This window comes from Corvus cornix, chromosome 5, assembly GCF_000738735.6.
Source record: "Corvus cornix cornix isolate S_Up_H32 chromosome 5, ASM73873v5, whole genome shotgun sequence".
In the NCBI taxonomy this organism is placed as follows: Eukaryota; Metazoa; Chordata; class Aves; order Passeriformes; family Corvidae; genus Corvus; species Corvus cornix.
Window position 1 is genome coordinate 38,027,497 of NC_046335.1, and position 26,199 is coordinate 38,053,695.

Consider the following 26,199-nt stretch of genomic DNA (forward strand, 5'->3'; position numbering starts at 1 on the left):
CATCACAGTGTAACTTCCAGTGTCAGCAGCTGGTCAGTCCTCACGACCAAGCGAGTTAGGGAGGGAAGCTTGTGGCAAACCTGTGAAAAAACTACTGGGACAAGAAAGCCACTAGTGGCCAAGTTGAAACTGAATTCTTGTTCCAGGGAAAGGGGAAGATAATCAGAGAGAGAAGGGGAGAGAAGCAGAGGGACAGAAAGAACAGGTGTGAGAGTCTTGAGATTCTCGACAAGACTTCAGGAAAAAAAGAATTGAAACATAGCAGCCTCCAAGAATCTCTCTCCGGGCGAGCCTCCCTTGCAGAGCCCCTTTCGCCACCAGATGGCCCCATATGGACGCGGATAATTGGTTACTTGCTCCAAAGACCGAGGGAGTTTCAACGTCTAATTTCCAAGGATCCTAGCTGTCAATAGGGAAACAAAACAAAACAGAACCAAACCCAAACGTCCAAAAGTCTGGTCTCGTGAGCCTGGAGAGTTTGAACAGTCCAGGTCCAAAAGCTTGGATTAGAATCCACATCCCAAGTCCTGGGATGTTTTTCATGGACTATCATGGTTCAGTCTTTAAATCATGATAAGTCACATATTCCTACAAGGGTTGGCCTTGAAATAACATTGAATTGACAATACAAATGGGAACTTAATAATATGTGACATACCTGGTTCATACTTTTCAATCTACTTTCAATCTACTACATTTGTAAAGTCACGGGGTTGCACCAGCTTTGGCTGCTGCAGAAGAGCTGGAAACCACCTGGAACTGTAGAGAATTCAAAGAAGAGCAGTACAGATGAACAGAAATGAGACATTATCAGTGTGAAAAGCCTGAAAAATTGTCTTGCTTAGCTGCTTGAAAAAGAACTTTGTTGGCCACTTGCAGGCAGCAGCTGGCATTGTGGGCAGGGTCCTGAGTTAATGTTCCTAGCCAGAAGCTGTCTTCAGGATAATGATCTGCTTATATTAATCTGAGTGCTTTTTCCCTGTGTTTGTTTCTTACCTGTGCTGTCTTTCTGAAACAGGATGGACCCAAAATTAATGGTTTAATATTCAGGTGTCAAGTGGATTCTCTCCAAAGTTCATCACTCTTCTTTTCCATGCTTATTACAAGCTAAAAATCTTAAGGGTCTCTTTGACCATGCAGACACCCCTGAGGACAAATCTTAACAGATCTCTGAGGGTAAACAAAACTTAACCCTGCAGTGAATGATGATCCCTCATGAGAGAGGGTTCCCTGTTGCTTTTGGTGTATGATTAACAGAGGCCTCTGAGACCTGATGTAAATGATCCCAAAGAGACGTTTCTTCCTTATCCATTAAACCTATCTGAATGGAAGATGAGTTTATTTTTAAGGGGGAGAAATAACTTCAAAATATATTTATATTTATATTTATATTTATCTCAGCTTGTAGTAGGTAATATCTCACTGGAGGAGCAGGTGCTTGTAGAACTTTCTCACACAAAAAGCCTTCTTACAAGAGTTGCAATACCTCCAGCAACATTTACCTGGCAACAACCTGTGCCTGAATAAGCCAGCATCTGAAGAACCTCTTTGGAGGCTCCCAACTGTGGGAGCTCAGCAGGAGTCCATACATGGAGTTCAGGTGAATACTGAAGAAGGGATCTGGGAAAAAATGGAGGACAATGCAATCAAGTGAGGTAGGAGTCAGGATATTAGTCATAGATTTGTAGGTAAGAGGCTCTCCCCCTAGTTCTGCTACACCACAGAAATATAAACTGGAGTATGCCCACCTGGCTTTGGGTACTCATGCTAAGTTCTGCTCTGAGCTCCACTGTGGTTGGACTGTTGTACCTTTGGTGGGACTCCACAAATGCTGCATAATCTTGTTAACAATGGCTTTACAGGCTGGGATGATGGCACTTTTTGAGAAAGCCCTTTCATCTTGCTAAGCTTTGGTACATCTCCAAAAGAAGCCATTATCAGGGTCCTGAAGATGTAAAGGAATTGTTCTTGTAGTGGTGAGCAAAGGTGAGGTGGAGATGGGTAGTGCTGAAACAATGTGGAGCCATTTCCTTTTCACAGACCTGATCCTGTGATGCATCACTCATTTTTGTTCTGCTGATTTATTTGGAATTTCAATCTCAGTATACTGACTGACATTTATGATGACTTGAGCTTTTTCTATAAAAATAGTTCTTACTAGAAGCAGCATTTTAACTGCCCCCCGTGTACATTTGATACCTGTCCAGACTTGCAAGAGGAAGTTCCTGAAATTTCAGACACTTCTGTCAGATAAATTCTCTGCCTATTTTGATTTTATTTGGTTTACATCGATTTATGTATGTCACTCAATTCAATAACTTTTTGTTTTATACTAAATCATGTCCTAATTTATAATTCTGGAAGGAAGGGAGGTAAGAACTGCTGTGACAGAGAGAAATCATGTCAGGCCTACAGCACAATCACGGAGCATTGGTGCCTTTTTCTTTTCCTGTTTCCTTTTCTTTTTCTACTTCCATGACAAACAAGCCAAAAAACCTGGTGATCATCAAGCTAAAAGCTTTTGACTTATTATCACTCTGAACACAGAAATGGAATCACCTTCTAGCTGTGAGCAGTGAGCACTGCAGTTTGTCTGATGTGCAATGACTTGCACGGGTGGTGTTTCCTCTTCTTCCCATTGGTCAGAGACGCTTCTGTGGAACAGCAAACACTTGAAGTTTCATTGCTCACACCTTTTATTCTGTTCACAGCTGTCCTGCTCTTTGAAATTCTCTGAGCAAGAAACCACTAATCACAGTTTACCTGTTAAGACTCACATTCAAAACTGTGTGAAAAATTAGGACTGCTTGCAGGCAGAATCGTTGTTTTTAAAGTGGAGGAAACGTTCAAGGAACAACTGGTGACATGGTCTCCATTGCTGACATACACTGATCATCTGTTAGATCTGTTATGCTTCCATGAAGAAAGTATGATGTCAGGTTTGTGGATACCTATCCTGAAAGTGTGTGTGTGAATTTCCACGAGAATGGGAAAAGTCTCTTATTTTCTCTCTGCTGATAGATAGATTTGTGGGAAAGATGCAAGCTTGACTTTCCAGGATTTTTTCTTTCTCTTCCTTTTTCAACTTACTTGCATTTTTTCTTCAAACTGGAGCATACATTAATATTTGCTAATTCTTTCAATTCTTTAAAATTTCTGTGAGGCAGTCTTATATTAATGTAGCAGATCAGAGGCAAGCAGCTTTGTATGGATTATTGTCTAATAGCGTGTGGCTTTTTTTTTATTTGCTAGAACAACTTTGGGTTGGGTTTGTTTTTTTAAACCAATGTTATTGAGAAGGATGAACAAAGAGATTAACATGTTAACTCGCTACAGTTTATTAAGGTAATCAGAAATGAACATAGCAATGACCATATCACAGGCATACAACAATAAATCAGAAGATGAATTATGGCACTCCCTCCCCCTTCAATTCCTCCCTGGGGCCTAAGCCTCACCACACTGCCTCCACCATTGCTCCCAACTGCAAGAATCCATTTTCCTCGCAGGAACACATCACCAAGAGTCAGCATCCAGAGGAAGGACATACCACTGGGGGCTATTCTCTGGGCAAAAGCCAGGAGGGAGCCCAGCTCAGCTTAGAGCCTTGTTCTGGACAGTGCACTTTTAGGGAAGACAGTACAGGAAACTTCTCTTAGATTCCATGAAGAGTTGTAATTTTCGTCATAAAGTTTACAGGTGTCTTGCAGATCTTGTGGGCTGTCTAGGACAAGGTCCAGAGCCTTCATCAACTTTTATTATAATACAGTATCAAGAATGATTTTTTTTTTTTCTCTTTTCCAACCCATTATTCTCATTTTATTACTGTTGGTAATCCACAACTTATACCTTTCTTTTATGATGCCGTGTCCTAAAGCTGTTGCTACATGAGCACACAGGCACACACATGTTCTCTGCAGCTTTTCTTTGTTCAGACCCACACCAGCTAAACAGCATTACAGCAGCCAGTGACCTGAGGAACGTGCTACTTACAGTTTTCTATAGGCAAATGTCAAAACTCAAAGTCTGCTGTGAATAGTTACAGAGATTTTTCTGCTTTAATAGATACCCTTCTGCTACTGACTAGTGCTTGTGAAGAATGAATTAACCATCAGTTTTCTGTCACCACTGTAGGAACAGTATGTGAACCTCTGTGAAGGAGGAAATAAGAATAGAAAGTCACTCACATCTAACAGCAAGAAACTGGAGGGGGGTGTTAACACTGAGTGCTGATAGCAAAGACACCCATCAAACTCTGTCAGTGTCACTTCTTCCGAGCTTTCCTAGGCTGCCTGAAGGTGCCAGAGTACTCATGTATTTTTAGATATACTTATGGCTTCAGATATAGCTCTGGAGGGATCTATCGTGTAGAAGTGAGTTATGAAGCAAATCTTATTCCCCTCTACCTCTGCATGATCTATCAAAAAAAGTAGAAGCATGTAGCTCTGGTTCAGGAAAAAGAGAGAGACTGCATCCTTCTGCATAGCCTTAACTTTGATGGGAGTCATTTCCAGCTTCCTCTGCCTAAGGAAAACTAACAAGTAAAAAAATGAAAAACCTACATGAACTACAGGGTTGCCAGGGTGGCATGAGCAATCCAGTATCGGGGAATAGTAGGGTTATGGGGACACCAAATATGGTGGTGGTGAGGGTAAGATCCAGAAACATGAATCATTCTGCATAAAATCATAAATTTTTTTTGTTTTTTAAATTGTTTTGCTGTTCTTGCTTGGTCTTCTCACTTTGGATCTCTCCTTGTGCTGAAGCTGCACAATTTATGAAATAGTCAGCCAGGCAAGACCTGCCAGATGCTAGTCCTGGCTTGTGTACAAGCTGCTGTCAAGGGGGAGAGAGAGCACTTCTTTCTAGGCCTTCTCCTGTCACCATGGCCTGATCACTGTCTCCAGCCGATGTCATATATCACTGCACCTTCCCACTGGAGCAGATAATCCCTGCATTCTACTCCCTGCGCTGGGAGGGCTCCTTAAAACCCCCATAACTTAAGTTCCATTGTGTCCATTTCTCATAGTCTCCTTTTCCCTTTCTCTCGGCCATGCTGCTGGCACCAAAGGCTGTACAGATTGGTGGCTACTGTGTGATTAACTTATTTTGTATCTGTTCTTTTCTGTGTGATGAGAAGCTGAGAGCCAGCTTTGGGTCCAAGACTAGCCTGCCAACCTTTATACATCTGCAGATTTGGCTGAGAAGAACTAAGTGCATTTGAGAGATTTTTCAAGTTAGCTGCTGAGAGACCAACTGCCCCTTGAGGTGGTGCTAATAGTCACAATTAGTTCCTAAAATTCGTTACTGTTAATATGGTCACAAATTAATATTTGAACATAACTAGACAAGAGATTTCTTTTTTTTAAGGGACAAATCTCATGTTTAATATAATAGCAGTTATAGACTGCTCAGTGATCTAAAACCAAAGTCACCTAGGAATATAAGGAGTGGCTAATGGTTTGAGTTACCTCTCCCACATGTTTCATTGTTCCCCTCACCATAAGTCCACAATTTATTTGCACTCATTCTCCTTTAAGGTGAGAAAGCCACAGGTAGAACAAATGTATTATGTAAGGTTACCCAGCTCCTCCCAAGTGCCATGTTCAGGTAAGTCCCAGAGGCTTGTGGATTCCAACGGCACAAATGGGAGAGCCCAAACATTGTCCCCACTGCACTGACAGGCCTGTCCTTTGACTGGGTGTTAAGTGCTTTTGGAGAATAAATGAGTCACCTTTCCAGTGAGATTTTAGATCGTGCACCACAGTTGTACAGTTTAGAAGGTATCTCTAACTACTTCTCTATAAAAACCCAATGCATTTTTCAGACCTTCTGCTAAAATCAGACCATAATGCTTACAAAAGTGATGAAAATAATTTGGAAAGTCACCATGAATACCAGATCTGCTCATCAGAAAATTTTTAAGAGCTATAATGGAAACTTTGACAGGATTGCTGACAACTGTGCTACTTGAGGGATGAGGCTGATGGGCTCTGATGAGAGCCCTGCTAGATGGGAAGATATTCTGGCATTTAGGCTCTGTGTAAGGCAGCTTCAAGCACCTGAAGCTATTTGCTCCTTTCCTACAGTAATCATGATCAAGGCTCTTGCAGACAGAGTGGTTTAACTCTCAACTAGATTATTTATTGCTTCTTATGTCTTTTTATAATTTAAAAAAACCCAAACCATAAAAATGGTGTTCTAAAATATTCATTGTGACATTCTTCTTCCTTCCCATGTCTCTTACCAATGGATCATTTATCATAAATCTATCATTTATGAACAGTTTTCATGAAACAAACACACATTGTTAAAGATCAACATGAAGACAATCTTTTTAATAGGTAAAGCTCTGCATGGTACAAGAGATTATGGCAGGGATTTTTTATAAGCGTGCTTAGGATGATAAACCATATCTACAAACTCCAGGATAATTTCAGCAGCAATCACCAGCCCACCAATCAAGCAGCTGTGAGGACAAGTTCTGCCCATTTTGTACAAAGGAAACTTCTTTGTTTAACCTACATTAGTCATTCAGGGAAAAATAATCCTCATATTTCATAGTATAGTTGAACAAAAAAAAATCCATTTCATACAGTTTTTTTATCTTCTCAATTTGTTCCGAGGTCAGTTGTCTGAGGTACTCCAAGGTGATATCACCATAAGTTCGTTTCTCTGACCCATATCTCTTCAAGCTGGGGTATTGCAGACTCTCTGGTGCACCAATGACCTCCAGAACACGCTCAGAGTCCAACCCAAGAGTTTCATACTTACCCAAAATATCATAGTGAATGTTGCAAGGATCACAGAGCAGAAACATTGGTTTCCAGTGAATGTCAAGAGTATGTGGTGGTTTTGCTAGAATGAAGTTGACAAACTCCTGGAAACTCACTTTTTCAGTAGAATTTTTATTTTTCCTGAACATTGCCCTAATCCTATTAGCAACAGTGATACTGTAGAATGGCTCAGAGTGCAGGAGTTTGTCTCTGTAAGCTGAAACCAGCCGTTCCAAGGGATGTCTGGTGAACATCACTTTGGTGTAATTGCTTAGAAATTCCTTTTGTAAGGCAGGAGGGTAAGTCGCCAGCCTTTTGATCAGTGAGGTTTGGTGGATGTCATCATGCTCAATTTCAGAAGGTTTTGCATTCAAACCTGATTGAAGAAGAAAAATAGTTCTCTTCCAGTTGGAGCAGCCTACCTTGGGTACCTCACAGTAGATAAATTTATGCTTGTGCTCCACAAAGAGCTGGTTTGCAACCTGAGAATCCAATTTGCTTCTTGGTTTATTAAGGTTATTCTTCAGGCAGACAGAACCCAGTGTGTTTTTGCGACTGTTTTGAGTTGCCAGCCAATATTCAGTAGGATCAGGAAAAGCATCTGTAACCAAGGAAGAAATTTAAACCATTTCAGTGAAATAGTCTTATATAAATCTCTTTATCTATGACAATCATAGCACTCAATCTGTCACCCTGCATACAAAATTTAATGAAGATGATAAAATCAATTTTTTTTTTTACTGTAGCCAGACTAGACTATGGCAAACATGCAATAAACTGCCCTCCCTAGTGAAACATTTATTAAAATGAAAACTTTCAATATGTTAGCAGTATTAGTCTAAGCAAGTTTGGTGTTCCAACATCATGTGTTTTTTAGTGCTCTCCTCTCAAATATTGCTAAGATAGCTACCACAGTGACAGGACCTTGGATATTTTCACAGTATTGTTTGTATCTTGGGCTTCATAGTCACTTTCTAACATATTTGGAAAAGATGTCTCTCTTTCTATAAAACATTAAATCTTGCTGGTAATTTCTTTACTCACCTGTTAGGTTTTTTTGTCTCTTAGAGAAAAATCCATAAAGAAATATCCCGAATAAAAAATTTGGGAGAAGGAAAACTACCACCTTCTGGTTCATGTTATTCTCACAGGAAGGAAAATGACGTGATCACTAAAGAGTAAACCTGTCTTTCTGTCAACAAGGAAAGATAATTCAGGTTAGATTTTGTATGACTGATATGACAAAGATAACATGTAAATCTCTTACAGAATTTGGGACAGCAGAAAGACCTTTGAAGCTCTATAAAAATAGGCTTTGCTAAAAAGTAAAAATTCTCTTATGGAAAAGACTCACCACAATTATATTGTTAAAACAAGCAGACAATTAACATGACCATTTAGAAGTATTCCAAAAATTCCCTCTATTCTCAAAACAATGAACTGCTTATGAGCAAATACTTCTCTCTTGTCTTTTAAAGCTGTTGGGGAACAATAACTTCATTTAGGATTACAAAGTTGTATTTTTTTTATAACCTTTAGAATCTGGGAACACAAACTTCTCTATAACCTGCAACAGGTGTATCCACAAAGACCATAACACATTCAGGATAAGTTCCTTTCGATTTATTGCCCTGAAGCTTTCCACTTTGTACAAATAAATTGCTGCAGGAGAAACTCTTCTTTATTCCTGCAGAGAATCTAACCACTAACTTGAATTCTCCCATTCTCACTCTCCAAAGACGCTGCATGGTATATATGTTTGCTGCCATTGCTGCTGCAGCAGAAGAGCCCCAAAATGGTTCAGTATGACAGGAAATGTATAGAAGAGGTAGAGAAAACAACAGAAAAGGAGTTGTTCCACGTTACTGGATAAAAGGAGAGAAGGCAAATGCAGTCCAACACAACATATTTTCTCTCCTGTGCTCACTCATTCTGTCTCCTTGCACTTCATGGAGAGAGGCCTATCTAAATCCCCTGTGCAATCTTACTCTGTTTCCCCCAGTAGAGAGTTTTCATCAGCATGCTTTTATTGGAAGTTGCAAAATTAAGTGCAAAACAATAACTACTGGCAAGCATGACATTCTCTTTCTGTTCCATAAAGTCTGCACAATCAAAGAAGTCAAACAGCACTGTCTTCCTTTTCCACTTCTTAAGTTTTCACCCTGAACCTGTTGGCAATAAACACATCATTGCCTGGATTCCTTGAAGATGTAAATTCTTTTTTTTCAATTTTTCGTATTTTGTTTTGTTCTTATAAGATACAATAGGACCACTTTGGAAGTTGTTTGTGTGCCACCCATTGTGTGGACATACATAAGCCCCAGCTGCCATAATGGAAACTGGTTTCTGGTGTGTTCTGAGACAGCAGTAGAGGCAGCACCAGTTACATTGCTGAAGCTGTACTTGAGCACAAGGCTTCTTCCTTTCAGGGCTGACATGGTATTTGATATTACACACTTTTACCAGAATATCTGCAGACTCATACAGTTAACAGCATTACTGATAACTAAATCTCTCTCAGTGTAGGTATGACCTGGGGAATGGAGAGGGACACTGTTCACTATCTCTGTATTAAATATTTACCTGTATTTACAATAAAATGTTACAATTCTCATTCAAATTAATGCAGTATTCTTAGACACAATGGCATTTAGCCTATACTTTTTCATTTTCTTGGCTGCATAAGATCATTGTAAAGGCTACAAGAAAAGTTTCAGGAAGATTTGCCTTTAACCTTTTCTTCACTGTACATCAATTCTCATTTTACTGTGTGATCCTCGAGTCCTAATGCACCAGAGGCTGTTTTCAAGGCCAGCTAAAGTCAGTCAGGTTGTTCATTGATCTCATGAGGGCCAAGATTGAGTGTTCCCTTTTTATTCTTTTTCAGAAACAGTTTGAAGACACAATTTCACACTGTGTAGCAATTGAAATCAGTATGACTAAATTATTCTGTACAAGGACTCCTTGTTAGAGTGTGCTTAGGAGAAGGATGCTGGGCTTCATTCACTTTAAATGCTGTCACTTCAGAGAAGTAATGTTATCATACCTCTCTCAGGAATCAGAAAATGAACTAGATTATTTTCACCCTATTTAGATACTTGTATCATGCATATTTACTAATTACACTATTGCTAGAGAATATAAGATCTGCTATAAGACATATCTCATGTGGAAATATGTCAATGAGTCACCACAAGGAAATAGAAGAGACTTGCTTCCTTGGGGGGAAGAAGCTGTTTAGGACCTAGTTAAACACAGGAGACAATTCCTCTTCTAAGACTTATGCATATTTGTGGAAGCAAAAGAATCTTTAATTAAATTCAGGAGAACAATCAGACCATAAGGAGGGATAGAACAAGCTCCAAGATGACAGGTGAAATCTTTCTGGACTCCTTAGAAAACTTCACAGAACAGACTGGCAGTAAGAGGTAACACTGCCCCCAACAAGGGAGGTCAGCGTGACATGAAGCTACCTTAAGGTGAAGTCCAAAGGCTTCTTCGGAAGATGTTTTCAGATGGGAGGCCCCAGTATGGAGTTCTGTGTAATGCAAAGTCTCCAGTGATCAAAATCACCTAAGCGAAACCTGAGGAAGAGGAGGAAAGAAGATTCTCAGAGCCATTTTGTCAGAGGGACAAGTCACCTGGAAATTAAAAAGGAGGGAAAAAATCCAAAATGAAAAGCACCTTTGTCAGTAGGTGTCAGAGGTGTCTGTCAGTAAATCAGATGAACTTTTCCTTATATTTATTATGGCTTTTCCATGTACTTGTAATTGTGTTTGCTATGTAAGATGTAAGGAGTTAATACTTCTCTTTGCATTTTCCCTCATCCTACCTTGAATTAAGTGTGATTTTAGGTAAAGGTATTCCTCAGTCAAGGAGTGGTGAGTCTGCTAACATAAAAAGTCCATACTAAATAGACTAGTTCTGCTGTAACCAAAGGGCAGCAGTATGGGCTGTCCCGGGCAAGATGGAAAGACAGCATCATAAGACTCATAAAAAAACCAGAAACCCCTTCTACTGAAAAGTAACAAAACAGGAAGACAGGGATCTAAATGTCTCTTTGGATCTTACATACTCCCAGAAAAGAAGATCCTAAAAATTAAATATAAGGCGTTAACCTTCTTTGTTCTTGTTGTACATAGGGAAGGGCGGTGGAGGGGTAGAGAGGAGGTGGATTTTTAAAATCTTGTTTAAATTTTTAATGAAGCATAAAATCTTCCAGATAACAGCCTTACACTGCACTGTTGATTTTTCCTTGTTCTTCAGATCACATCATTATAAATGAATTATACATAGATATGGCTTGATATTTTCAATATCTGCATGTGTTACTGGATTCTGCAAATTACATCAAAAACCATTGTCTGACTCTTTTTTGCTCATTACTAAAGAGTAAACCAGGCATCAAGAATTATCCTCATAGAATCCTTTCTTGCAGGAGTCTTTCAGAAGGATTGCTATCAGGTGATAAGACTTTTTGAGGCCTGTCAGTTAATTAGTGTTTAATTTCTTCAGTGTGTGTCCAGCTGATTTGATGTCTTTCTAGCTTCTTAGCCAAAACCTGCTGTCAAATCAAGTCAAATCCTTTATACAATTCTAAATCCACCATATCAGTGCTACTGCCTTAATCAACCAAAGCCAAACAAAAATAGTAAGTCAGTCTGGTGACATCCATTTCCTATAACAATCCAAAGTTTCTATATGAGAACAACCAGAGCAATTGTTCAAGCCAAGAGTGGGAAAAAATGTGGCATAGATTACTGGAGAAAGCAATGCCAATCATCTCATGTGCATGCAAAATGGCAAAAAGGCCCAAAGCCCTCATAAAATTAAAAATATTTACTAAATTCAAGCCAGCTTTGCACTGCTGATAATTTTACCATGTCCCTCTACAATTTCATCTTAAAGATTCTTTTCTTCCCAATATACACACTGCATGTAACAAAACAGAAAACATTGTATCATGTTGTTCATATCTTTGTTGTCACGCTTGCTGACCGTAAAATGTTCTTCCCATCCTTCTGTTTACTTTAAGAAATTTCTGACAATTTTCTGCTTTTAATTACTTTCAACATCTCCCTTTTCTACACGGTACACTAGGTATGGAGGTGGCTGACAACCTACTTGCACATCCCCTACATGGCAGGCGAGACTGTTTGACCCAGAAGAGCTCTCTATGTCTGTATTGTACTTTTCCAGGGGTGTCACAAAATTGTCATATGCTGGAGTTATTGGATACTTTTTTCTGTTAAGTTGCTTTTTCTTGGTTCATTTGTCTCATGCTTGCTTTCCATTTTGTGATACTAGACCTTCTGCACCTTCCCCTGTGTCTGTTAGCGGTCTGGACTTTAACTGAGCATGTGTAGCTACACCACAACCTCTCACACTTACCCAACCACCAGCTTCAGGTTTATAATGAGTTCCTTTCCTCCTGACCAAAACAAGGTCTAATAGAAAACCCCTAGTACTCTTTCAATTAGGAAATACTCAGACAGTCAAAGATGTTTTAATGTTACACGAGTACATGACCTAACACATCACACTCAGACTGAAGTTCTTCCTCCTGCTGAGCAGATTTATTTCTAGAATAGGCATCAAAGGAATAGGTTGCATTGCCTTGCACGGGTATCACTTAGTACACTGTTCTGTCCTTCAACTGCTGAAGCAAGGATTCATAATATAATTTAACCCTAATCCTTCTCCTGGAACTTCTGAACCATTGCAATTGAAAAATCCTTAGTATTTAAAGAAATATTTTTTAAAAAAGACTTAAAAATAATATTTTGATACTTTCATAAAAAATAAGAAATATTATAGCTGGTAATATTGACTACTGTTAAGTCTTTCTGTGTGGCACCTCTTACCCAAGTACAGAAACACATGTACACACAAGTGTGTACATATGTATACACACATATATGTATAGTTCCAAAACACATTAATATCAGTCACATTGGCATATTATTTGCTTCAAGTAAACTAACTAAGCTGGTAATGATTTAAAGTCTTCTGGTAGTAAACTTACAAAGGTGCGCCTCAAGCTAATTTTTTCACATAGAGACCCTGGTCAGAGCTGAGCATGTGGGGTGATCCTCTGCACCCACTTGATAAGTGGAACTTTCCAGATTAAAAGAATGAAATTACAACAATACTTATTTGTGTTCCTGACATATTTGAAGCCAGAAGTAAAAAAAAGTACCTGTAGGGCAGCTCAGTGGAAGGTAGGGAAAATCTCTGAAAACAGATAACATTCTCAGTTGCTGAACCCCATTCTGTACTTAAGCCCTGTTAATCCCTTCAAAAAGACAACTGCAAATACATACATACTGATATGTGCATGGATACATAGAAGGTGAGGAGGGGATGACGTGTAGAAAGCCCCCAAGAACAGCCTGGGCAGGAAAACTAAGCTCTGGATTCAGTCCTGCGTGTGCCGTTCTATCAGAGTGAATTGCAAGAGCGAGAGCCTTGTTCGACCAAGCCTGAAGCACCCTTGCTTGTACAGTTTGTGATGGGTGGACAGGAGGGAGAAAGACCCCAGAAAGTGGAGCCTTAGCAGCCGGGCTGGCCTGTCCATGAAATGGAAAATCAGTAATGGATTAGGAAACTCAGACAAGTTACAGACAGCCAAGGGCTAGAAAAAGTATCTGACCTGGGTCATTTTGCCAACAAGAGACAGTATTGAACATCATCTTATTTGCAACACGGGTTGAATGGCGTTAGGTGAGAATGGGTACAAGCCCAGTGGGGAGACAGCATATGGTCTAGGCTGGGAGCTACAGAGGAAAAGGCTGACAAGGGCGTCCTACAGAACAGCACACTTCACAGCACTGAGGTGGGTACAAAGTAACAATTTCCATTACAGGCACAATCTAAAACTCTTGTTCTGTGCAGTGGTCATCTCAGCCCTCCATTACTGCATCAGACTTCTTTCTGGTCTCAGCAACTGTTGTGATAGCTTCCTCACTGCCATAATGAATCTGCTTATTATTCTCACTACACCACTTCTTCTGCCTGCCTTTTAGCTTTTCCTTCTCTACTTAGTTCCATGTCATCTCCTTGTCTTACCTTCCAAAGTTTTTCTTCATCTATCATTTCTCATACAGTATTAAAAGCTCAGCTTTACTTTCTGATCAGTCATATTGGTAGCCGCTGTTACCATTAGCCCATGATAATAAAAAACCAGTTCATGCTTTCTCCTCTGCTGCCCCTGCTTTTGAACCAAGTTTATGAAGCACCTAGAGAGCCATTACATTTTTCACCTAAAATCACTCCTAAAAGTCTTCCCTTTCAGGGATGCCGACACCAGTTATGATGCCAGTGTGCTAAAATTGTTACCAACCAGCCCACAAAAGAGCAAACGAAAGGAAGAGCCAATTTTGGCTTGAAAAGGACAAAAGTGAAGAGGAAAAAAAGAGTACATGGGAAAAAGGCAGCAGCGAGTCTGACAAAAGCTCCCAGAGAGAGGCAGGAAACAGAAACCCAAGGAAAAGTGGCAGAGCTGGGGGCCAAGGGAAATAGAAAGATTCTGTAGCCTGTTCTAACAATGTTGTGGAAAAGGGAGGTTGAGAACTGGACTGAAAAAGACACAAGGTATAATTCAGTGAAGACGAAGAAGAACAAACTCAAAGAAATTCATAGAAGGCAATATGCTAATTATCCAATAAACTACCACAGACATTTAAAGAGGAATGAGACTGTATGCAGTGCAGTCACTCATGCACTGGAACCCGGCCCTTACTAAGTGATCAAACTTGTCTCTCTTTTCCTTCCTGGAACTGCAGCCAGAAAGAAATTTTTGATTTTCTAAGCAGAGATAGATTCAGTGAGGAGACCTGGCTCGTGGGTGGGCCCAGCTTGGCTGGGACCTGGGAATCTGCTGCAGCATCACTGGGTCAGGAACTGGTGGCCTCAGGAGGCTGACGCGGGATCCCAGGCTGTGGGCAGTGGCGGGCAGCCCCAGGGGACTGGATGGTGCGCTGTTACTGCTTTTGGTGCCTGACATCTGGTAATGGGCTGTGGGGCCTTTTTATCTAAACACTTAATTCAAAATTCCATGCACTTATCAACTGCAATTTAAATCACTGCAAAACCAATCACAGGAGAGCAAGCTTCACCACTCTCTTTTAGGGAATCTAGATGAGTCTAAAAAACTTGGAACGAAGGAAAAAGGGGAAAAAAAGAAGTACAGAAGAAAAGTTTAGAACAATGCACACCAGCCACGATGGCAATGAACGGTCTCCTCCTCCCAGGCTTGTTTCATAGCAGACGGGTCTCGCAAAGTCCCTCTGCTTTGTCATGTATGTAACTAACTCTCTGCCTTTGCATATGTCTTACTGTCCCCTCCCATGTTTCTCTTCTCAGCTAATGTCAGTAATAGCAATGTTTTTCTTGCCATTCAGGTCTACCCACCTTGTCTCAGACCTAGATCCTCTTTGTCCCCTCAAGCTTTTCACCTCCCAGTGCAATCTTGATTCATTAATTCCTGCCACTGCACACCAATCAGCCCCGTCAAAACAGTTTGTAAAAGTCCCAGTTCTTTGCACACCGCCCCCAGGCAAACTCCTGTTTGCTGTTCACGGGTTTATACCCTTCTGTCCCCACCCCTCAACCATAATTGATGACAGCTATGACCTCTCTCTTTTTACACTCCAGTGAATACAAAGCATTTCTGCTTAAATTGTTTTCCTTTTTGCTCCTATCTCATTCAGCTTCTCCTGTCATTCTAGTCCAGATTTTGAACCTCATTTTCAGGATCCAAAACTAATTTTGTCTGAAACCATACCTCTACTCTTATTCCCCCCCACTCTTTCTTCTTTATACTCCTTCAAAGACTCCTTTACAGGAATCATGTACAAGTCCTAACACCAGTGATTTGGTGTCTGCTGTCTGACAGAAATAACCTCTTTGCCTGAAACATCCTGACACTTACTGACAAACTGTGTATACCTTTTTCTCTCTTCCTACATGAATCTAGGCCTATTTTTCCTTTCCTTTCTGCTCTCCTCTCTGTTTCAGGGCAAGCTGTTCAGCAGAAATGTTATGTTTTAAGTCTGTTTCTATGAAACATGTTTTTATAGCATACTATGACACATGCAGTATCAAAAATTAAGAAGTTTGGAGACAGTAGGATTAAAATGATAAGCTAAATCATAGAGAGCATGAAATGAAGTGTCTGCTGGCTTTTGGCAGAACAGTCTTGAAACTAAAGACTTGACATTTTAAAGCATTTGACGTTACAGTACACTCTAAGTTCAAAATAGTCTTGTGGATTCAGTTGCAGATAGAAATGCTTGAAAAATCTGAAAATCTGGTTTCCACAGTCTGCTCAAGTATCCAGAAAATGAAGAATGGAGAGTCAATGAGTCTCTGAAAAGGTGGGCACCCCACACCACATGGGATTATCACAGCAGACAAAGAACACAAACTCTCATCCTAAAAACTCTTGCCTGGTTCACCGTACACCTTCCTTCATCTGCCATAGGTAGTGGGGATCCTACTGCACAGCTCTTGAGTGTCTCAAGAACATGTTTTTCCTGTGAACCAAACATGTCAAGTTGAGCGGAGTATCTTGTTTCTTTAAAAACCGAGTGTTGAAAAGCTGCTGAAAAATGTATTCATGAATATCATAACAACATGCACAAAAATCACTGTCAGTGGTGAATCAGCTCCCCTGACCAGTCTCATGATACTCACTCTAATAGAATAACCTATGGTGGCAGTAGGCTGCTATCTTCTGAAGAAACCCAGCATCAACAGTGACAAGTCCCAAACTCATCAGTCTTACCTGCTGGCAGCAACAAAATGGTGAGACTTGGCCATGTGGGATGCCATTCCTGGCACTGAAGGAAAATGATCCATAGGACATCTTGTCCCTGCTTCCCCTGCTCCCACCATTAGCATGGCCTGCCCAGAGTCTTCCTCTCCTGGTACCCCCCTCTCTTTGCACTCCACTCTCCAGTAGCACTACAACACTCCTGCTTAACACATATTTGCATGGGCACCAGAGCTTTTCCCTTAGCCCCCATCCCAGGTGTGACCCCATCTTTCCCAGTCCCTGCTTCTATTCCTCAGGCAAAATTTTAACCCAATCTCCAGCAAATTCTCACCTCCAAAAGCCTTCCTCATATTGTCCCCAGGCAGCTTGCCCAGCAAATCCTGTTCCCCAGCTTCCCAAACACCCATCAGATCTCACCCTGATTCTGCTGTTCAGCCTTCCTCACGCACAAACCAGATCTTTGCTGGCTCCCCCTGCCAGACTCCTCCCTTCATCTCCTCAGTCAGCCTCACAGCCCCCCCTCCAACAACCCCACTTCTGAGCCCAGCTCATCAGAACTGTCTCTCCTTCTACTTCCAAGATTCCCACGCAGCCCCACTGCTTCTCACTCTCAGTTCTGTACTCAGCTAGTCCCAGGCTCTGCACTTCAGCTTCTGTAGTTATTTTAGTATCTCCCAAACTAAACTGACGCATTTCCCTTTTCTTTCCCTCCCACATCAATTTTCGCACTAGGCACCAAGGCATATTTTCCTGCTGATTTTTTTCTTGAATCTATTTTGCTAGCAATCCCCAACAATTTCTCCCTAGAGGTCTTGCTCATGTTTGCCTTGTTCTTTAAAACGGATGTTTTACTCTACAGTGCAGAAGAGGTTCCACTGAGAATGTACAAGAGGAACCTCTTAACCTCATTTTTCAAATGCTTATTTCAAAGTCTGCAATGTACCTGAACTTCTTAGAGGAAAGGTCACTGGAATCATTTAAGATAACAAAAAAGAGCATAGATTTCCTGTATAAAAATCTATAAACTATTGTTGCTCAAAGGATTTCAAAAATATCCTGAGGCAGATATCTAGCCTGAAAAATTTCTGCTGAAATGCTTGAAATCTGACAAAATCCTACATAGCTACAAACTGTATTGAAATTAGAAGAGTCAAGACGCATACTACCCTTAATAAAGCCAGAAAGTGAATGAAAGCCTTTGTCATTTCATTTCAGGCACCAGAATCCCTGTAACATCAACTTCTTAACTGAGGAAAGCCATAGCAATGAATAATAGGCTGACAAAAAAATCTTCTGTAGATTCATTTCACCATAGTGTGATTTCAAAAGCTAAACAATGTCTCAGTTTATGCCTTAAAATATTTTATGTCAATTTTTAGATACATAAACAAATAAAAACCCCAACGAACTCTGAAAAAGAAATCTCCCTTTGCAGAGATTTGCCCACACTTACAAAATCATGGTAACATAAAAAGCCACTAACAATCCAATTTTACTCACCAATCAGACAGCCTCAGTGGAGATTTCCCATGCCTCTGAGTGATGGTAAATAAACAACAAAGATTCAGACAAAGAAAGATCAGTCCAGAGAGACATGTCATTTAAATTTTATGCCTAGGTATGCAAAGGAAATAGGGGAAAGATTTTGTCTTCTCCTTACCTGGACTTCAAGGCTGGGCAAAATGTTTCTGTATCCACACAGATGCTTTCACAGGAGAGCATCTGAAACACTGTACACGTAGTACTTGTCTGTTTTGATTAAATGCCCAGCTAAAAGTTGCCAGTGTTTCCCTGAGAATGTTTAGGTGAGCATCTCCAGTTGCACATTACAAAGCACTGTGCTGTGTCTGTCTCTAGGTATAACGAGCAGCATTTAACCACTCCCTGCAGGGTCTACAGCAGCTGTTAGAGCCTGCCAAGTGCTTCAAGAGAAGCCTGCCAAGAGGCTGCCTGCTAAGCAACCAAGAAAGGGGATGGTCAGGAATAGGAGGGCAAAGGTAATTTGGTTGAGAGTAACTGTGTTGTGATAATATGCATTATTTTTAGATGAAGAACAAGAGGCAAGATCAATTCTAACCCAATGAACTCTATACAAGAAGACTCCAATAAACTCTGGGAACTGGAAGGTAAGTTCTCATGGAAAACATGGCTAAAGCAGAAGGAATTCAGTAGAGTTGGCACTTCCTTAAAGAAATTATGTTTAGGGTACAAGCACAAACAATCCTACACAGTAGGAGGATAGGAAGTATAGTCAGAGATCAACTTGGCTACTTGGCTAAGCAGCACGGTCTTCAATGACCTGAAACACAAGAAGAAAATGTACAGAAAGTGGAAACCAGGTCAAGCTCCTAAGCACAAGTATCAAAGAATAGCACTAGATGCTGAAACAAAGTCATAAAGGATAAAGCACAAATTTAACTGCAAAAAGAAATGGAGACAAGAGATAGCAAGAAAACAAATCTGGAAGGAAAAGAAAACCCTAGTGATAGCTCACTTGCAGAAGGCTGATGTACGTTTTCCATCATTCTTCATAAAAGGGTCAACTGTTATTACATGACTAATAACTAAACTCAGTAAGAAAGAATCTGTCTAGAATAGGACAGGAACAGGACCAAAAATAATTTGAAAATACTGCAGTTCACCTCATCCTCAAGTATACCACTACAGCGTGTCTCCAGGAGAGCTCTCTAGTTGTTGTTGATGCATAAGTGTCCCTGGACTGCAATAGGAACTGACACCCCTGCACAGATACAGATGGCTACTTCACAGGCTGCTAAAGAGGTGAAAAGAATGCTATACATAGTGACACCTGAGCCTGAGGAAGTACATGTTAAGATACCTTGGCAATGGAGAGGAGCAAGATCAGATCTGTTAGCTTTGTCTGAAAACTCTCAGAAGTTGTGTGAGAAATGTGTGAAGTGGTGAACACAATGCTCACTTTTATAAAGTCGAGAAATGAAGAAGAGATCAATTCTGGAAAAACACTAGAATAAATGAAAATATAGATTATTCATAAAAGGTTGGAGAGAGTTGAGCTATATTGCTTTGTATTTTTTGGCATGTTGGCTATTAATTTCTGTAACATGGCAACAAGTCTTCCAAACACAGAAACAGTAGGTTACATAATATGTTTTTATTTTATTTTATGTTATTGACATTATAGCATTGACTCATAGCATTTTCAAAAGTATATTAAAGTGAAACAATTTCTGGAAGAGTGAAAAACTACCTGGGCTGGGGAACAAACAAGGAAAACAGAACCAAGCAAACAAAACCAACACCAAAACCACAGGCAAAGATTAGTTTTTAATCATTCACTATCAAACTCAAAAAACATAATCAGTAAGATTCTAGCTGGGTCCATTCTGGGCCAAGTAATGGCCCAGATCATTAATGATTTGGATAAAGGAACAATCCTTCCACCTTGTAGATAACAATAAGCCCACGTGAACAGTAAACTCATTGCACGGTACATTAAACTCAGAATGCTTTTGACAAATAAGATAAATTATCTGTAGGAGAAAACACATTGCAATGCACTTGTGTTTAGGGGGAATAATAAGGGGGAATAATAGTTCATAAAAATGGAGCAGCCATTCTGCCATAAAAGGGATAAGAGGGGTACCAGTCACTCACAAGTTATTCACGAATAAGTAGCGTTTCATCATATCAAGAATGCAAACTACATATTAGGAAGAGAAACTGCTCTGATTGTACATTTGCTTGATACATTTAAGAATACCTCCTATTATATTTCTGTCTAGCACAGCAACCAGTAGCACTGTGTCCTGTTCAAGTAAAACTGTTCCAAAAGAAGGCAGACCAACTGGAAAGAGTCCAGAGAAAAGCAGAGAAAATGGTCAGTTGTCTTGGGAAAAAAGAAAAGCCACAAGAAAGAAAGATTGAAAGAATTGGGCTTACTCCGTTTACAGAACAGAAGGACAACTGAACACATGAAAACTATCATCTATATAAGTTACCTCTAAGGAGGTAAGGAGGGATGGTATTTTTTTTATCTGTAGTGTATAAAGCAGTGGGTTCCAAATATGACACATGAAGGTTATGCTATATATTAAGAAAATCTTATTACCAATAAAGACAGTTAGATCCTTTTTCATTTCTGAGGCACAGCTGATTTCTTTTTGGAGCTTCAGAATGCACAAAATGAAGTTTTGAGGTCTTTTCCAGTCTCCTTTTCTTTAAGTCTGTGGTTCATCCTGTTGTATAATTTAGACACCCCATCTTACCTCTCTACAAAAAGTACATGTAACAAAGTTTTCATGCTAAATTATCCAAACTCAGACTGTTATTTCAATATCGTGACTCCAAACCAATGAAGCCACCACGGGGCTTAACACAGCCCAGATTGGCATGATGTCACTTTTTTTTTCTACTGTAAATCCCATTAACTCTCGTAAGAAATGTGAAGAGTTTTGGTGAAATGATTGCTATTCTTTTAGAGAGTAGTGTGTCTGATATTTGATGGTTGTACACTGCTATCTCAACTGCCAGAAATACGTTCTTTCCTCAGGATTCCAATGGAGTCTGCTACAGAAGTCTTCTTATCTGCTGAAGCCTGCCCTCCTGGTGAGCTACTACACAAACTGCTAACAAGACACAGAGCTCATTTGCCTCAGGGGGCACTTATTATGATGAGAGATGAAAGACACAGAATTGAGTGAAATGAGATGTGGGCAGAAAATATGGAGACATACTTTGTTAGAGGGCTGCAGAATCAGGTTGCTTCATCTAACAATTTTTTAATGTGCTCCTTCTTTGTATTAATCAAACTTCAAGATCACACGAGTTTATAATAAAGTATCCTCACTTGGCAGAAAAGATTAAATTCCTTTTGCCTGCCTTCCACCAAAGGTCCAATTCTGTCGAAGTACAGACATTCTTGGCCAAAGAACTGTATCCTGTGGATGACCAGCTCAAGGAAAATCTCACAGAGGGATGTTTGTTGTACTACTGCATTACAGAAGATCCAAGGACATGTGACACCATTGCCAGCAAATACCAGTGTTGGTCATTACCTGTATTGCCTCTGCAATTCACTTAGAGACACGTGTTCAGGTGATTTTGTACAGAAAAAAATCTCCTTGAAGCAGTTTTAATCTTGCAGAAATATTACCGTTTTCACATTTTATAAACTATTTGAACCAGGAACAATCCATTTGATACTCCTTTCTGGCCTTCTGAATTTCTATTGAACACTGGATTTGTCTAAAATATACAAGATAATCTGTTTCTGTGAAACATACTTTTGAAACTCAGAGTAATATCCAGCATACCATGAAATTCATGCTTGCCCTATATAGCATACTGGAGGAGTCATACAAGAAATATTTTTTTCCATAAATTCACTAGCCTATGACTTTTCTCTGGGTAAACTTTTCAGATTTTGCTGTAGTAAGCTTTTGTTGAGGGTTAGGTATTTCACCTCAAATAAGGCTGAGAATAAAAGAACAAATAAACTAAATCATTCATTTATACTATCAGAGTTTTAAAACTTTATAAAAGCAGGGGAAAAGTTTACATCTATAAGCAATGTCTGTCTCCCTGTTTGAGCAACTATAACCACATCCATCTAAACCCATGAAGCAACACTAGTGACTGAATCCCAAAGGAACTGCCAATAGCTGTGCTTCTGAGCCCATCTTCAATTGAAATTAAGATGGAATAAAAAGTTCAATAAACTTAATAAACAGAGTCCCAAGGGCCAAGGCTTCAGTACATGAAGCAAATAGCTGCCCTGAGGGAAAAGTTGTGTTCCCTCAAAGATAAAAGATGTCAATGACATTTTTGCATGTGAGATAGCCTTTTTTGACAGCGTGGAATTGTTTTATAATATCATTGTTCTTATAAGGGTTCAAAGATGGGAGATGTTAATTTAAAACTTGTTAATTAGTAGCAACACTATCTAAAACTAAGTAGCAAGTAAGATAAACTTGTTTTCTCACAACTTCTACTCTTCCAGAAAGAAAAAAAGCAATAGCAGCATCTGGATTTCGGATAACTAATGTAGCCTTGGAAAAGCAGTTCTGCATGAAGACTTGCAATGAAACTACCCAGAAAGATCATCACTTTTTAAATTATTGATTCTTCACGGTGTTTTCTTTCCCCTCAGATCCTATTTCAGCCTGAATATAGTAATAAAAATAAAACATGGCTTTTAATGATCCTTTTAACATTTATTTAAGAAACAGGACACGGTATCATGTTGTGTAACCATAGTATGGGTTGTACAAATGTGGCTAACCATGCCTATGCCCAAGTGCAAGCCAGGGCTCACCACGGGAGAGCAGAATGAGGAATGTCTACATGAATGAGGAAAGAAAATGGCAGAAGCACTTTGTACAGTCACAATTAAGTAGCACTTTCACAGCTATCTCTTGCTTGGTCCACACAGGCATGACTAAATGTACAAAGCATGTCTCTGTTATACATTTACATGCTTACTCAGAAAATCTGCCAATACTGTTCACAAGAATTTCTAACTAGTGAAGCACTCTTAGTATACGTGAAGCCTGAAGAGGAAAGAAACCCCAAGGTGATCCTTCGTTTCAGTTTTCTTTGTTTCAAATTTAGAACTATTTGGATCTTTCAAAAGGTTGAAATTTTAAAAAATATTTAAGCAGAGTGTGAAATAGAAGAAATAGAAGAAGCTACTAATTAATTTGTATTGTTAAATGGCAACCCCCATTCAAATGCTACAAGAGCTGAACAAAAGAGGCAGTTTACTGCTTCCAAAATAGTGTAGTAGAACTCATCCTACAGGTAAAAGTGCTCAGAAGTTTAGGATTTTTATTGTGGAAAGATTTCCCAAGCAGCTTCAGATTTTGGCATGTAAGTATCCCAGAGGAAAGAGTATTCCAGAAATAATCTCACAAATAAAATGACGGTAAAAGAAACTCGCGTGCACTTTTGTATTTTCTGTATGTTTTCAGAAATAAGAGTCCTTGCACTAGTAAAAAAATAGGTCCATACATCATATTGATAGATAAAAAAATTCAGAAATTTGAAAGGGCAAAAAGTATCTTGCCTTAAGAGGCTTTTCTAGGGTTTTGAGGCCAAGAGTTTTAGATATCAAAGGAGAAACTGAAGAAGTTAAATAAGACCATTTCAATTGAAGCAGACGGAACAAAAATACAGAAAATGTAGACTGTAATAACCTATGAAGTTCAAATTTGTCTATAAACAATATCAACATTTCTTCTTACTACTACTACTGCTTTAAACCTATTATCTAAAAAATATTTCGCTTTTTAGGTGATTGTGTATCTCCTTTACATGGATAGTTACACATAATAATTCCTAGGTAACAGGAATTAATCCTGGATATCTGGCTTAAATTCTGTGCTTTTCGTTGTTTTTTTCCCCTGCAATTAAGGCAACATAACAAAAAAACTAACAAACCACATGAAAGCATTAACAACTGCAAAATTATTTCTGCATCTGAAGAGACCAGTTGAAAATCCAATTACCCTTGACATCACTAAACCTAAAATCAAAACTCAGTATCTTTTAAAACACAAACAGAAAACACAGAAGTTTTAGTTTACTAACAAAACACCTAGAAGATTTTAAAAAAAGAATCCTACTATTTTCTAAAAGGAGTAAATTTAAAAAAAGAAGTACCTCTACAACATTTTTGTCTCTGGAGCTTCCTGCTGGATACAGCCTTGTGAAACTGTGGCTGAGTTTACTGCTTTCTGTTTACTTAATGCCTTAGCTCAAATAAAAAGAAGGTGTATCCTTGAATACCATACACACAGCACGACACATTGTGGTCTTTCTTTGGCAGGCAAGTTTGAATTTTTCTTAGCAATATTTGACTTCTGAAAAAAGGGAAGAAAATATTTAGGCTGACTGACCTTTAACTTTATTTTTAAAATTTCCTTGACATAGAATTTCCTTCATCCATGCCCTGTCCCTGCACTATGAAACCTTTCAATTTCTACTTCAAAAAAGATCTGACTCAAAGCTCACAGAAGTCTGTCCGAGATGTTTCAGTCACTGATGTCAAATACATCGATTTCTACGTGTTCTGGAGTGGTATGCAATCATTTCACTTCGAGCCTGTCTGGGTGCCAAGAGCTGTTTGGAAACCTAAGGCTGGACAAAAGTGCGTATGTGAAGTACTCAAAGGGATGAAAGTGTACGTGTTGGATTCACCCTGAGCCTAACATTTATAGAAGGATTGAAGAAGATGGAAAAAGGAATTAAATACTTGAATAGAATGCATTTGGAAATCTTTTTAAAATATCTGTCCTTAACTCTCTCACAGCTGACTGATGATACTATGAAATATCCCTTTTCAAGGGGATGCCTAGAGCCCCTGCCATCCAAAGGGACTTGACAGACTTGAAAAGTGGGCCTGTGAAAATATCATGGAGTTCACAAGGCCAAATGCAAGGTCCTGCACCTGGCTTGGGGCAATCCCAACCACAAAGACAGGCTGGGCATAGAATGATTGAGAGCAGCCCTGAGGAGGACTTGGGGGTGTTGGTGGATGAGAAGCTGGGCATGAGTAGGCAATGTGAGCTTGCAGCCCAGAAAGCCAACTGTATCCTGGGATGCATCTAAAGCAGCATGGCCAGAGGGGCAAGGGAGGGGATTCTGCCCCTCTGCTCTGGTGAGACCCCACCTGCAGTGCTGTATTCAATGCTGAAGACCCCAACACAGAAAGGACATGAACCTATTGGACTGAGTCCAGAGGGCCACGAAGATGACCAGAGGGCTGGAGCATCTCTCCTGTGAAGATAGGCTGAGAGGGTTGGTGTTATTCAGCGTGGAGAAGAGAAGGCTCTAATTGCAACCTTCCAGTGCCTGAAGGAGGCTTTTAGGAAAGATGAGGACAAACTTTTTAATAAGGCCTCTGGTGATAGGACAAGGAGCAATGTCTTTTAACTGAAAGAGGATATATTCAGACTAGATATATTGAAAGTATTTTTTGTTATGAGTGTGGTGAGACACTAGAACAGGATGCCCAGAAAAGCTGTGAATGCCCTGTCCCTGAATGTGTTCAAGACCAGGTTGGATGGGGCTTTGAGCAACCTGATCTAGTGGAAGGTATCCCTGCCCATGGCAGGGCAGTGGGAACTAGATGATCTTTAAGGTCCCTTCCAACCCAAACAATTCTATGATTCTATGAAAACAGTTGTTCAACTGTAACAAATATGTAAATAGAAAATGGGCCTATCCTATGCACAGCAACCTGTTTATTGCAACTGTGCCTTTGTCATGGGCAGGAAGGGGACTGGAAGAAGTGAGCTAGACTTTGAGTATAACTTATTACCTACTGAAACTAACAGCAACTTGAGCTCATGAACATTTTAAGTCTACTTTGAGACACAGTAGTGCCCTGTAGTTCTGCATCATCAGCTTTGCCTAGGCTTGTCTTTTAGTTCATTTCACACCCTGGTACCTCAAAAGTGAGACTTTGCAGTCTGCAATAGAGTTCGGTGTTTATTTTGGAAGACGAAAATCAGACCACATCACTAGACCACAGTGACTGCCTAAAGACATATATCACTAATACCCACCTATCCAAAGAGAAGAGCAACACTCTAACCAAGTCCACACCATGAGCCTGATCTCTTCAATTTCTTTAAAGCCTAAAAGTGGTATTGTTGCTATTAA

General features: G+C 39.7%; 1 protein-coding gene across 11 annotated transcripts; it reads right to left on the reverse strand.

The window, feature by feature from the left end:
* Positions 1-3,781: 3,781 nt before the first annotated feature.
* LOC104698403 (carbohydrate sulfotransferase 8-like) lies at positions 3,782-24,258 on the reverse strand. 11 transcript variants are annotated; one of them, XM_010413720.4, is made up of 5 exons: positions 18,215-18,431; positions 18,055-18,089; positions 10,250-10,360; positions 7,821-7,968; positions 3,782-7,377 (listed from the first exon to the last, which is right to left on the reverse strand). In XM_010413720.4, the coding sequence occupies exons 4-5, from the start codon at positions 7,912-7,914 to the stop codon at positions 6,527-6,529; spliced, it is 945 nt and encodes a 314-aa protein (XP_010412022.1). In that variant the 5' UTR covers positions 7,915-7,968; positions 10,250-10,360; positions 18,055-18,089; positions 18,215-18,431; the 3' UTR covers positions 3,782-6,526. The 11 variants fall into 11 exon arrangements, with proteins under 11 accessions (XP_010412022.1, XP_010412032.1, XP_010412069.1 ...); XM_010413730.3 differs by lacking the exons at positions 18,055-18,089; positions 18,215-18,431 and adding exons at positions 16,473-16,563; positions 16,886-17,038; XM_010413767.4 differs by lacking the exons at positions 18,055-18,089; positions 18,215-18,431 and adding an exon at positions 24,196-24,258.
* Between the last annotated feature and the right edge of the window lie 1,941 nt (positions 24,259-26,199).

Coding starts and splice junctions, on each gene's coding strand:
- LOC104698403 (XM_010413767.4), bottom strand. CDS start 7,914: ATGAACCAGAAGGTGGTAGTTTTCCTTCTCCCAAATTTTTTATTCGGG. Junction 7,378..7,820: donor GAGACAAAAAAACCTAACAG/GTGAGTAAAGAA, acceptor CCTTGGTTACAG/ATGCTTTTCCTGATCCTACT.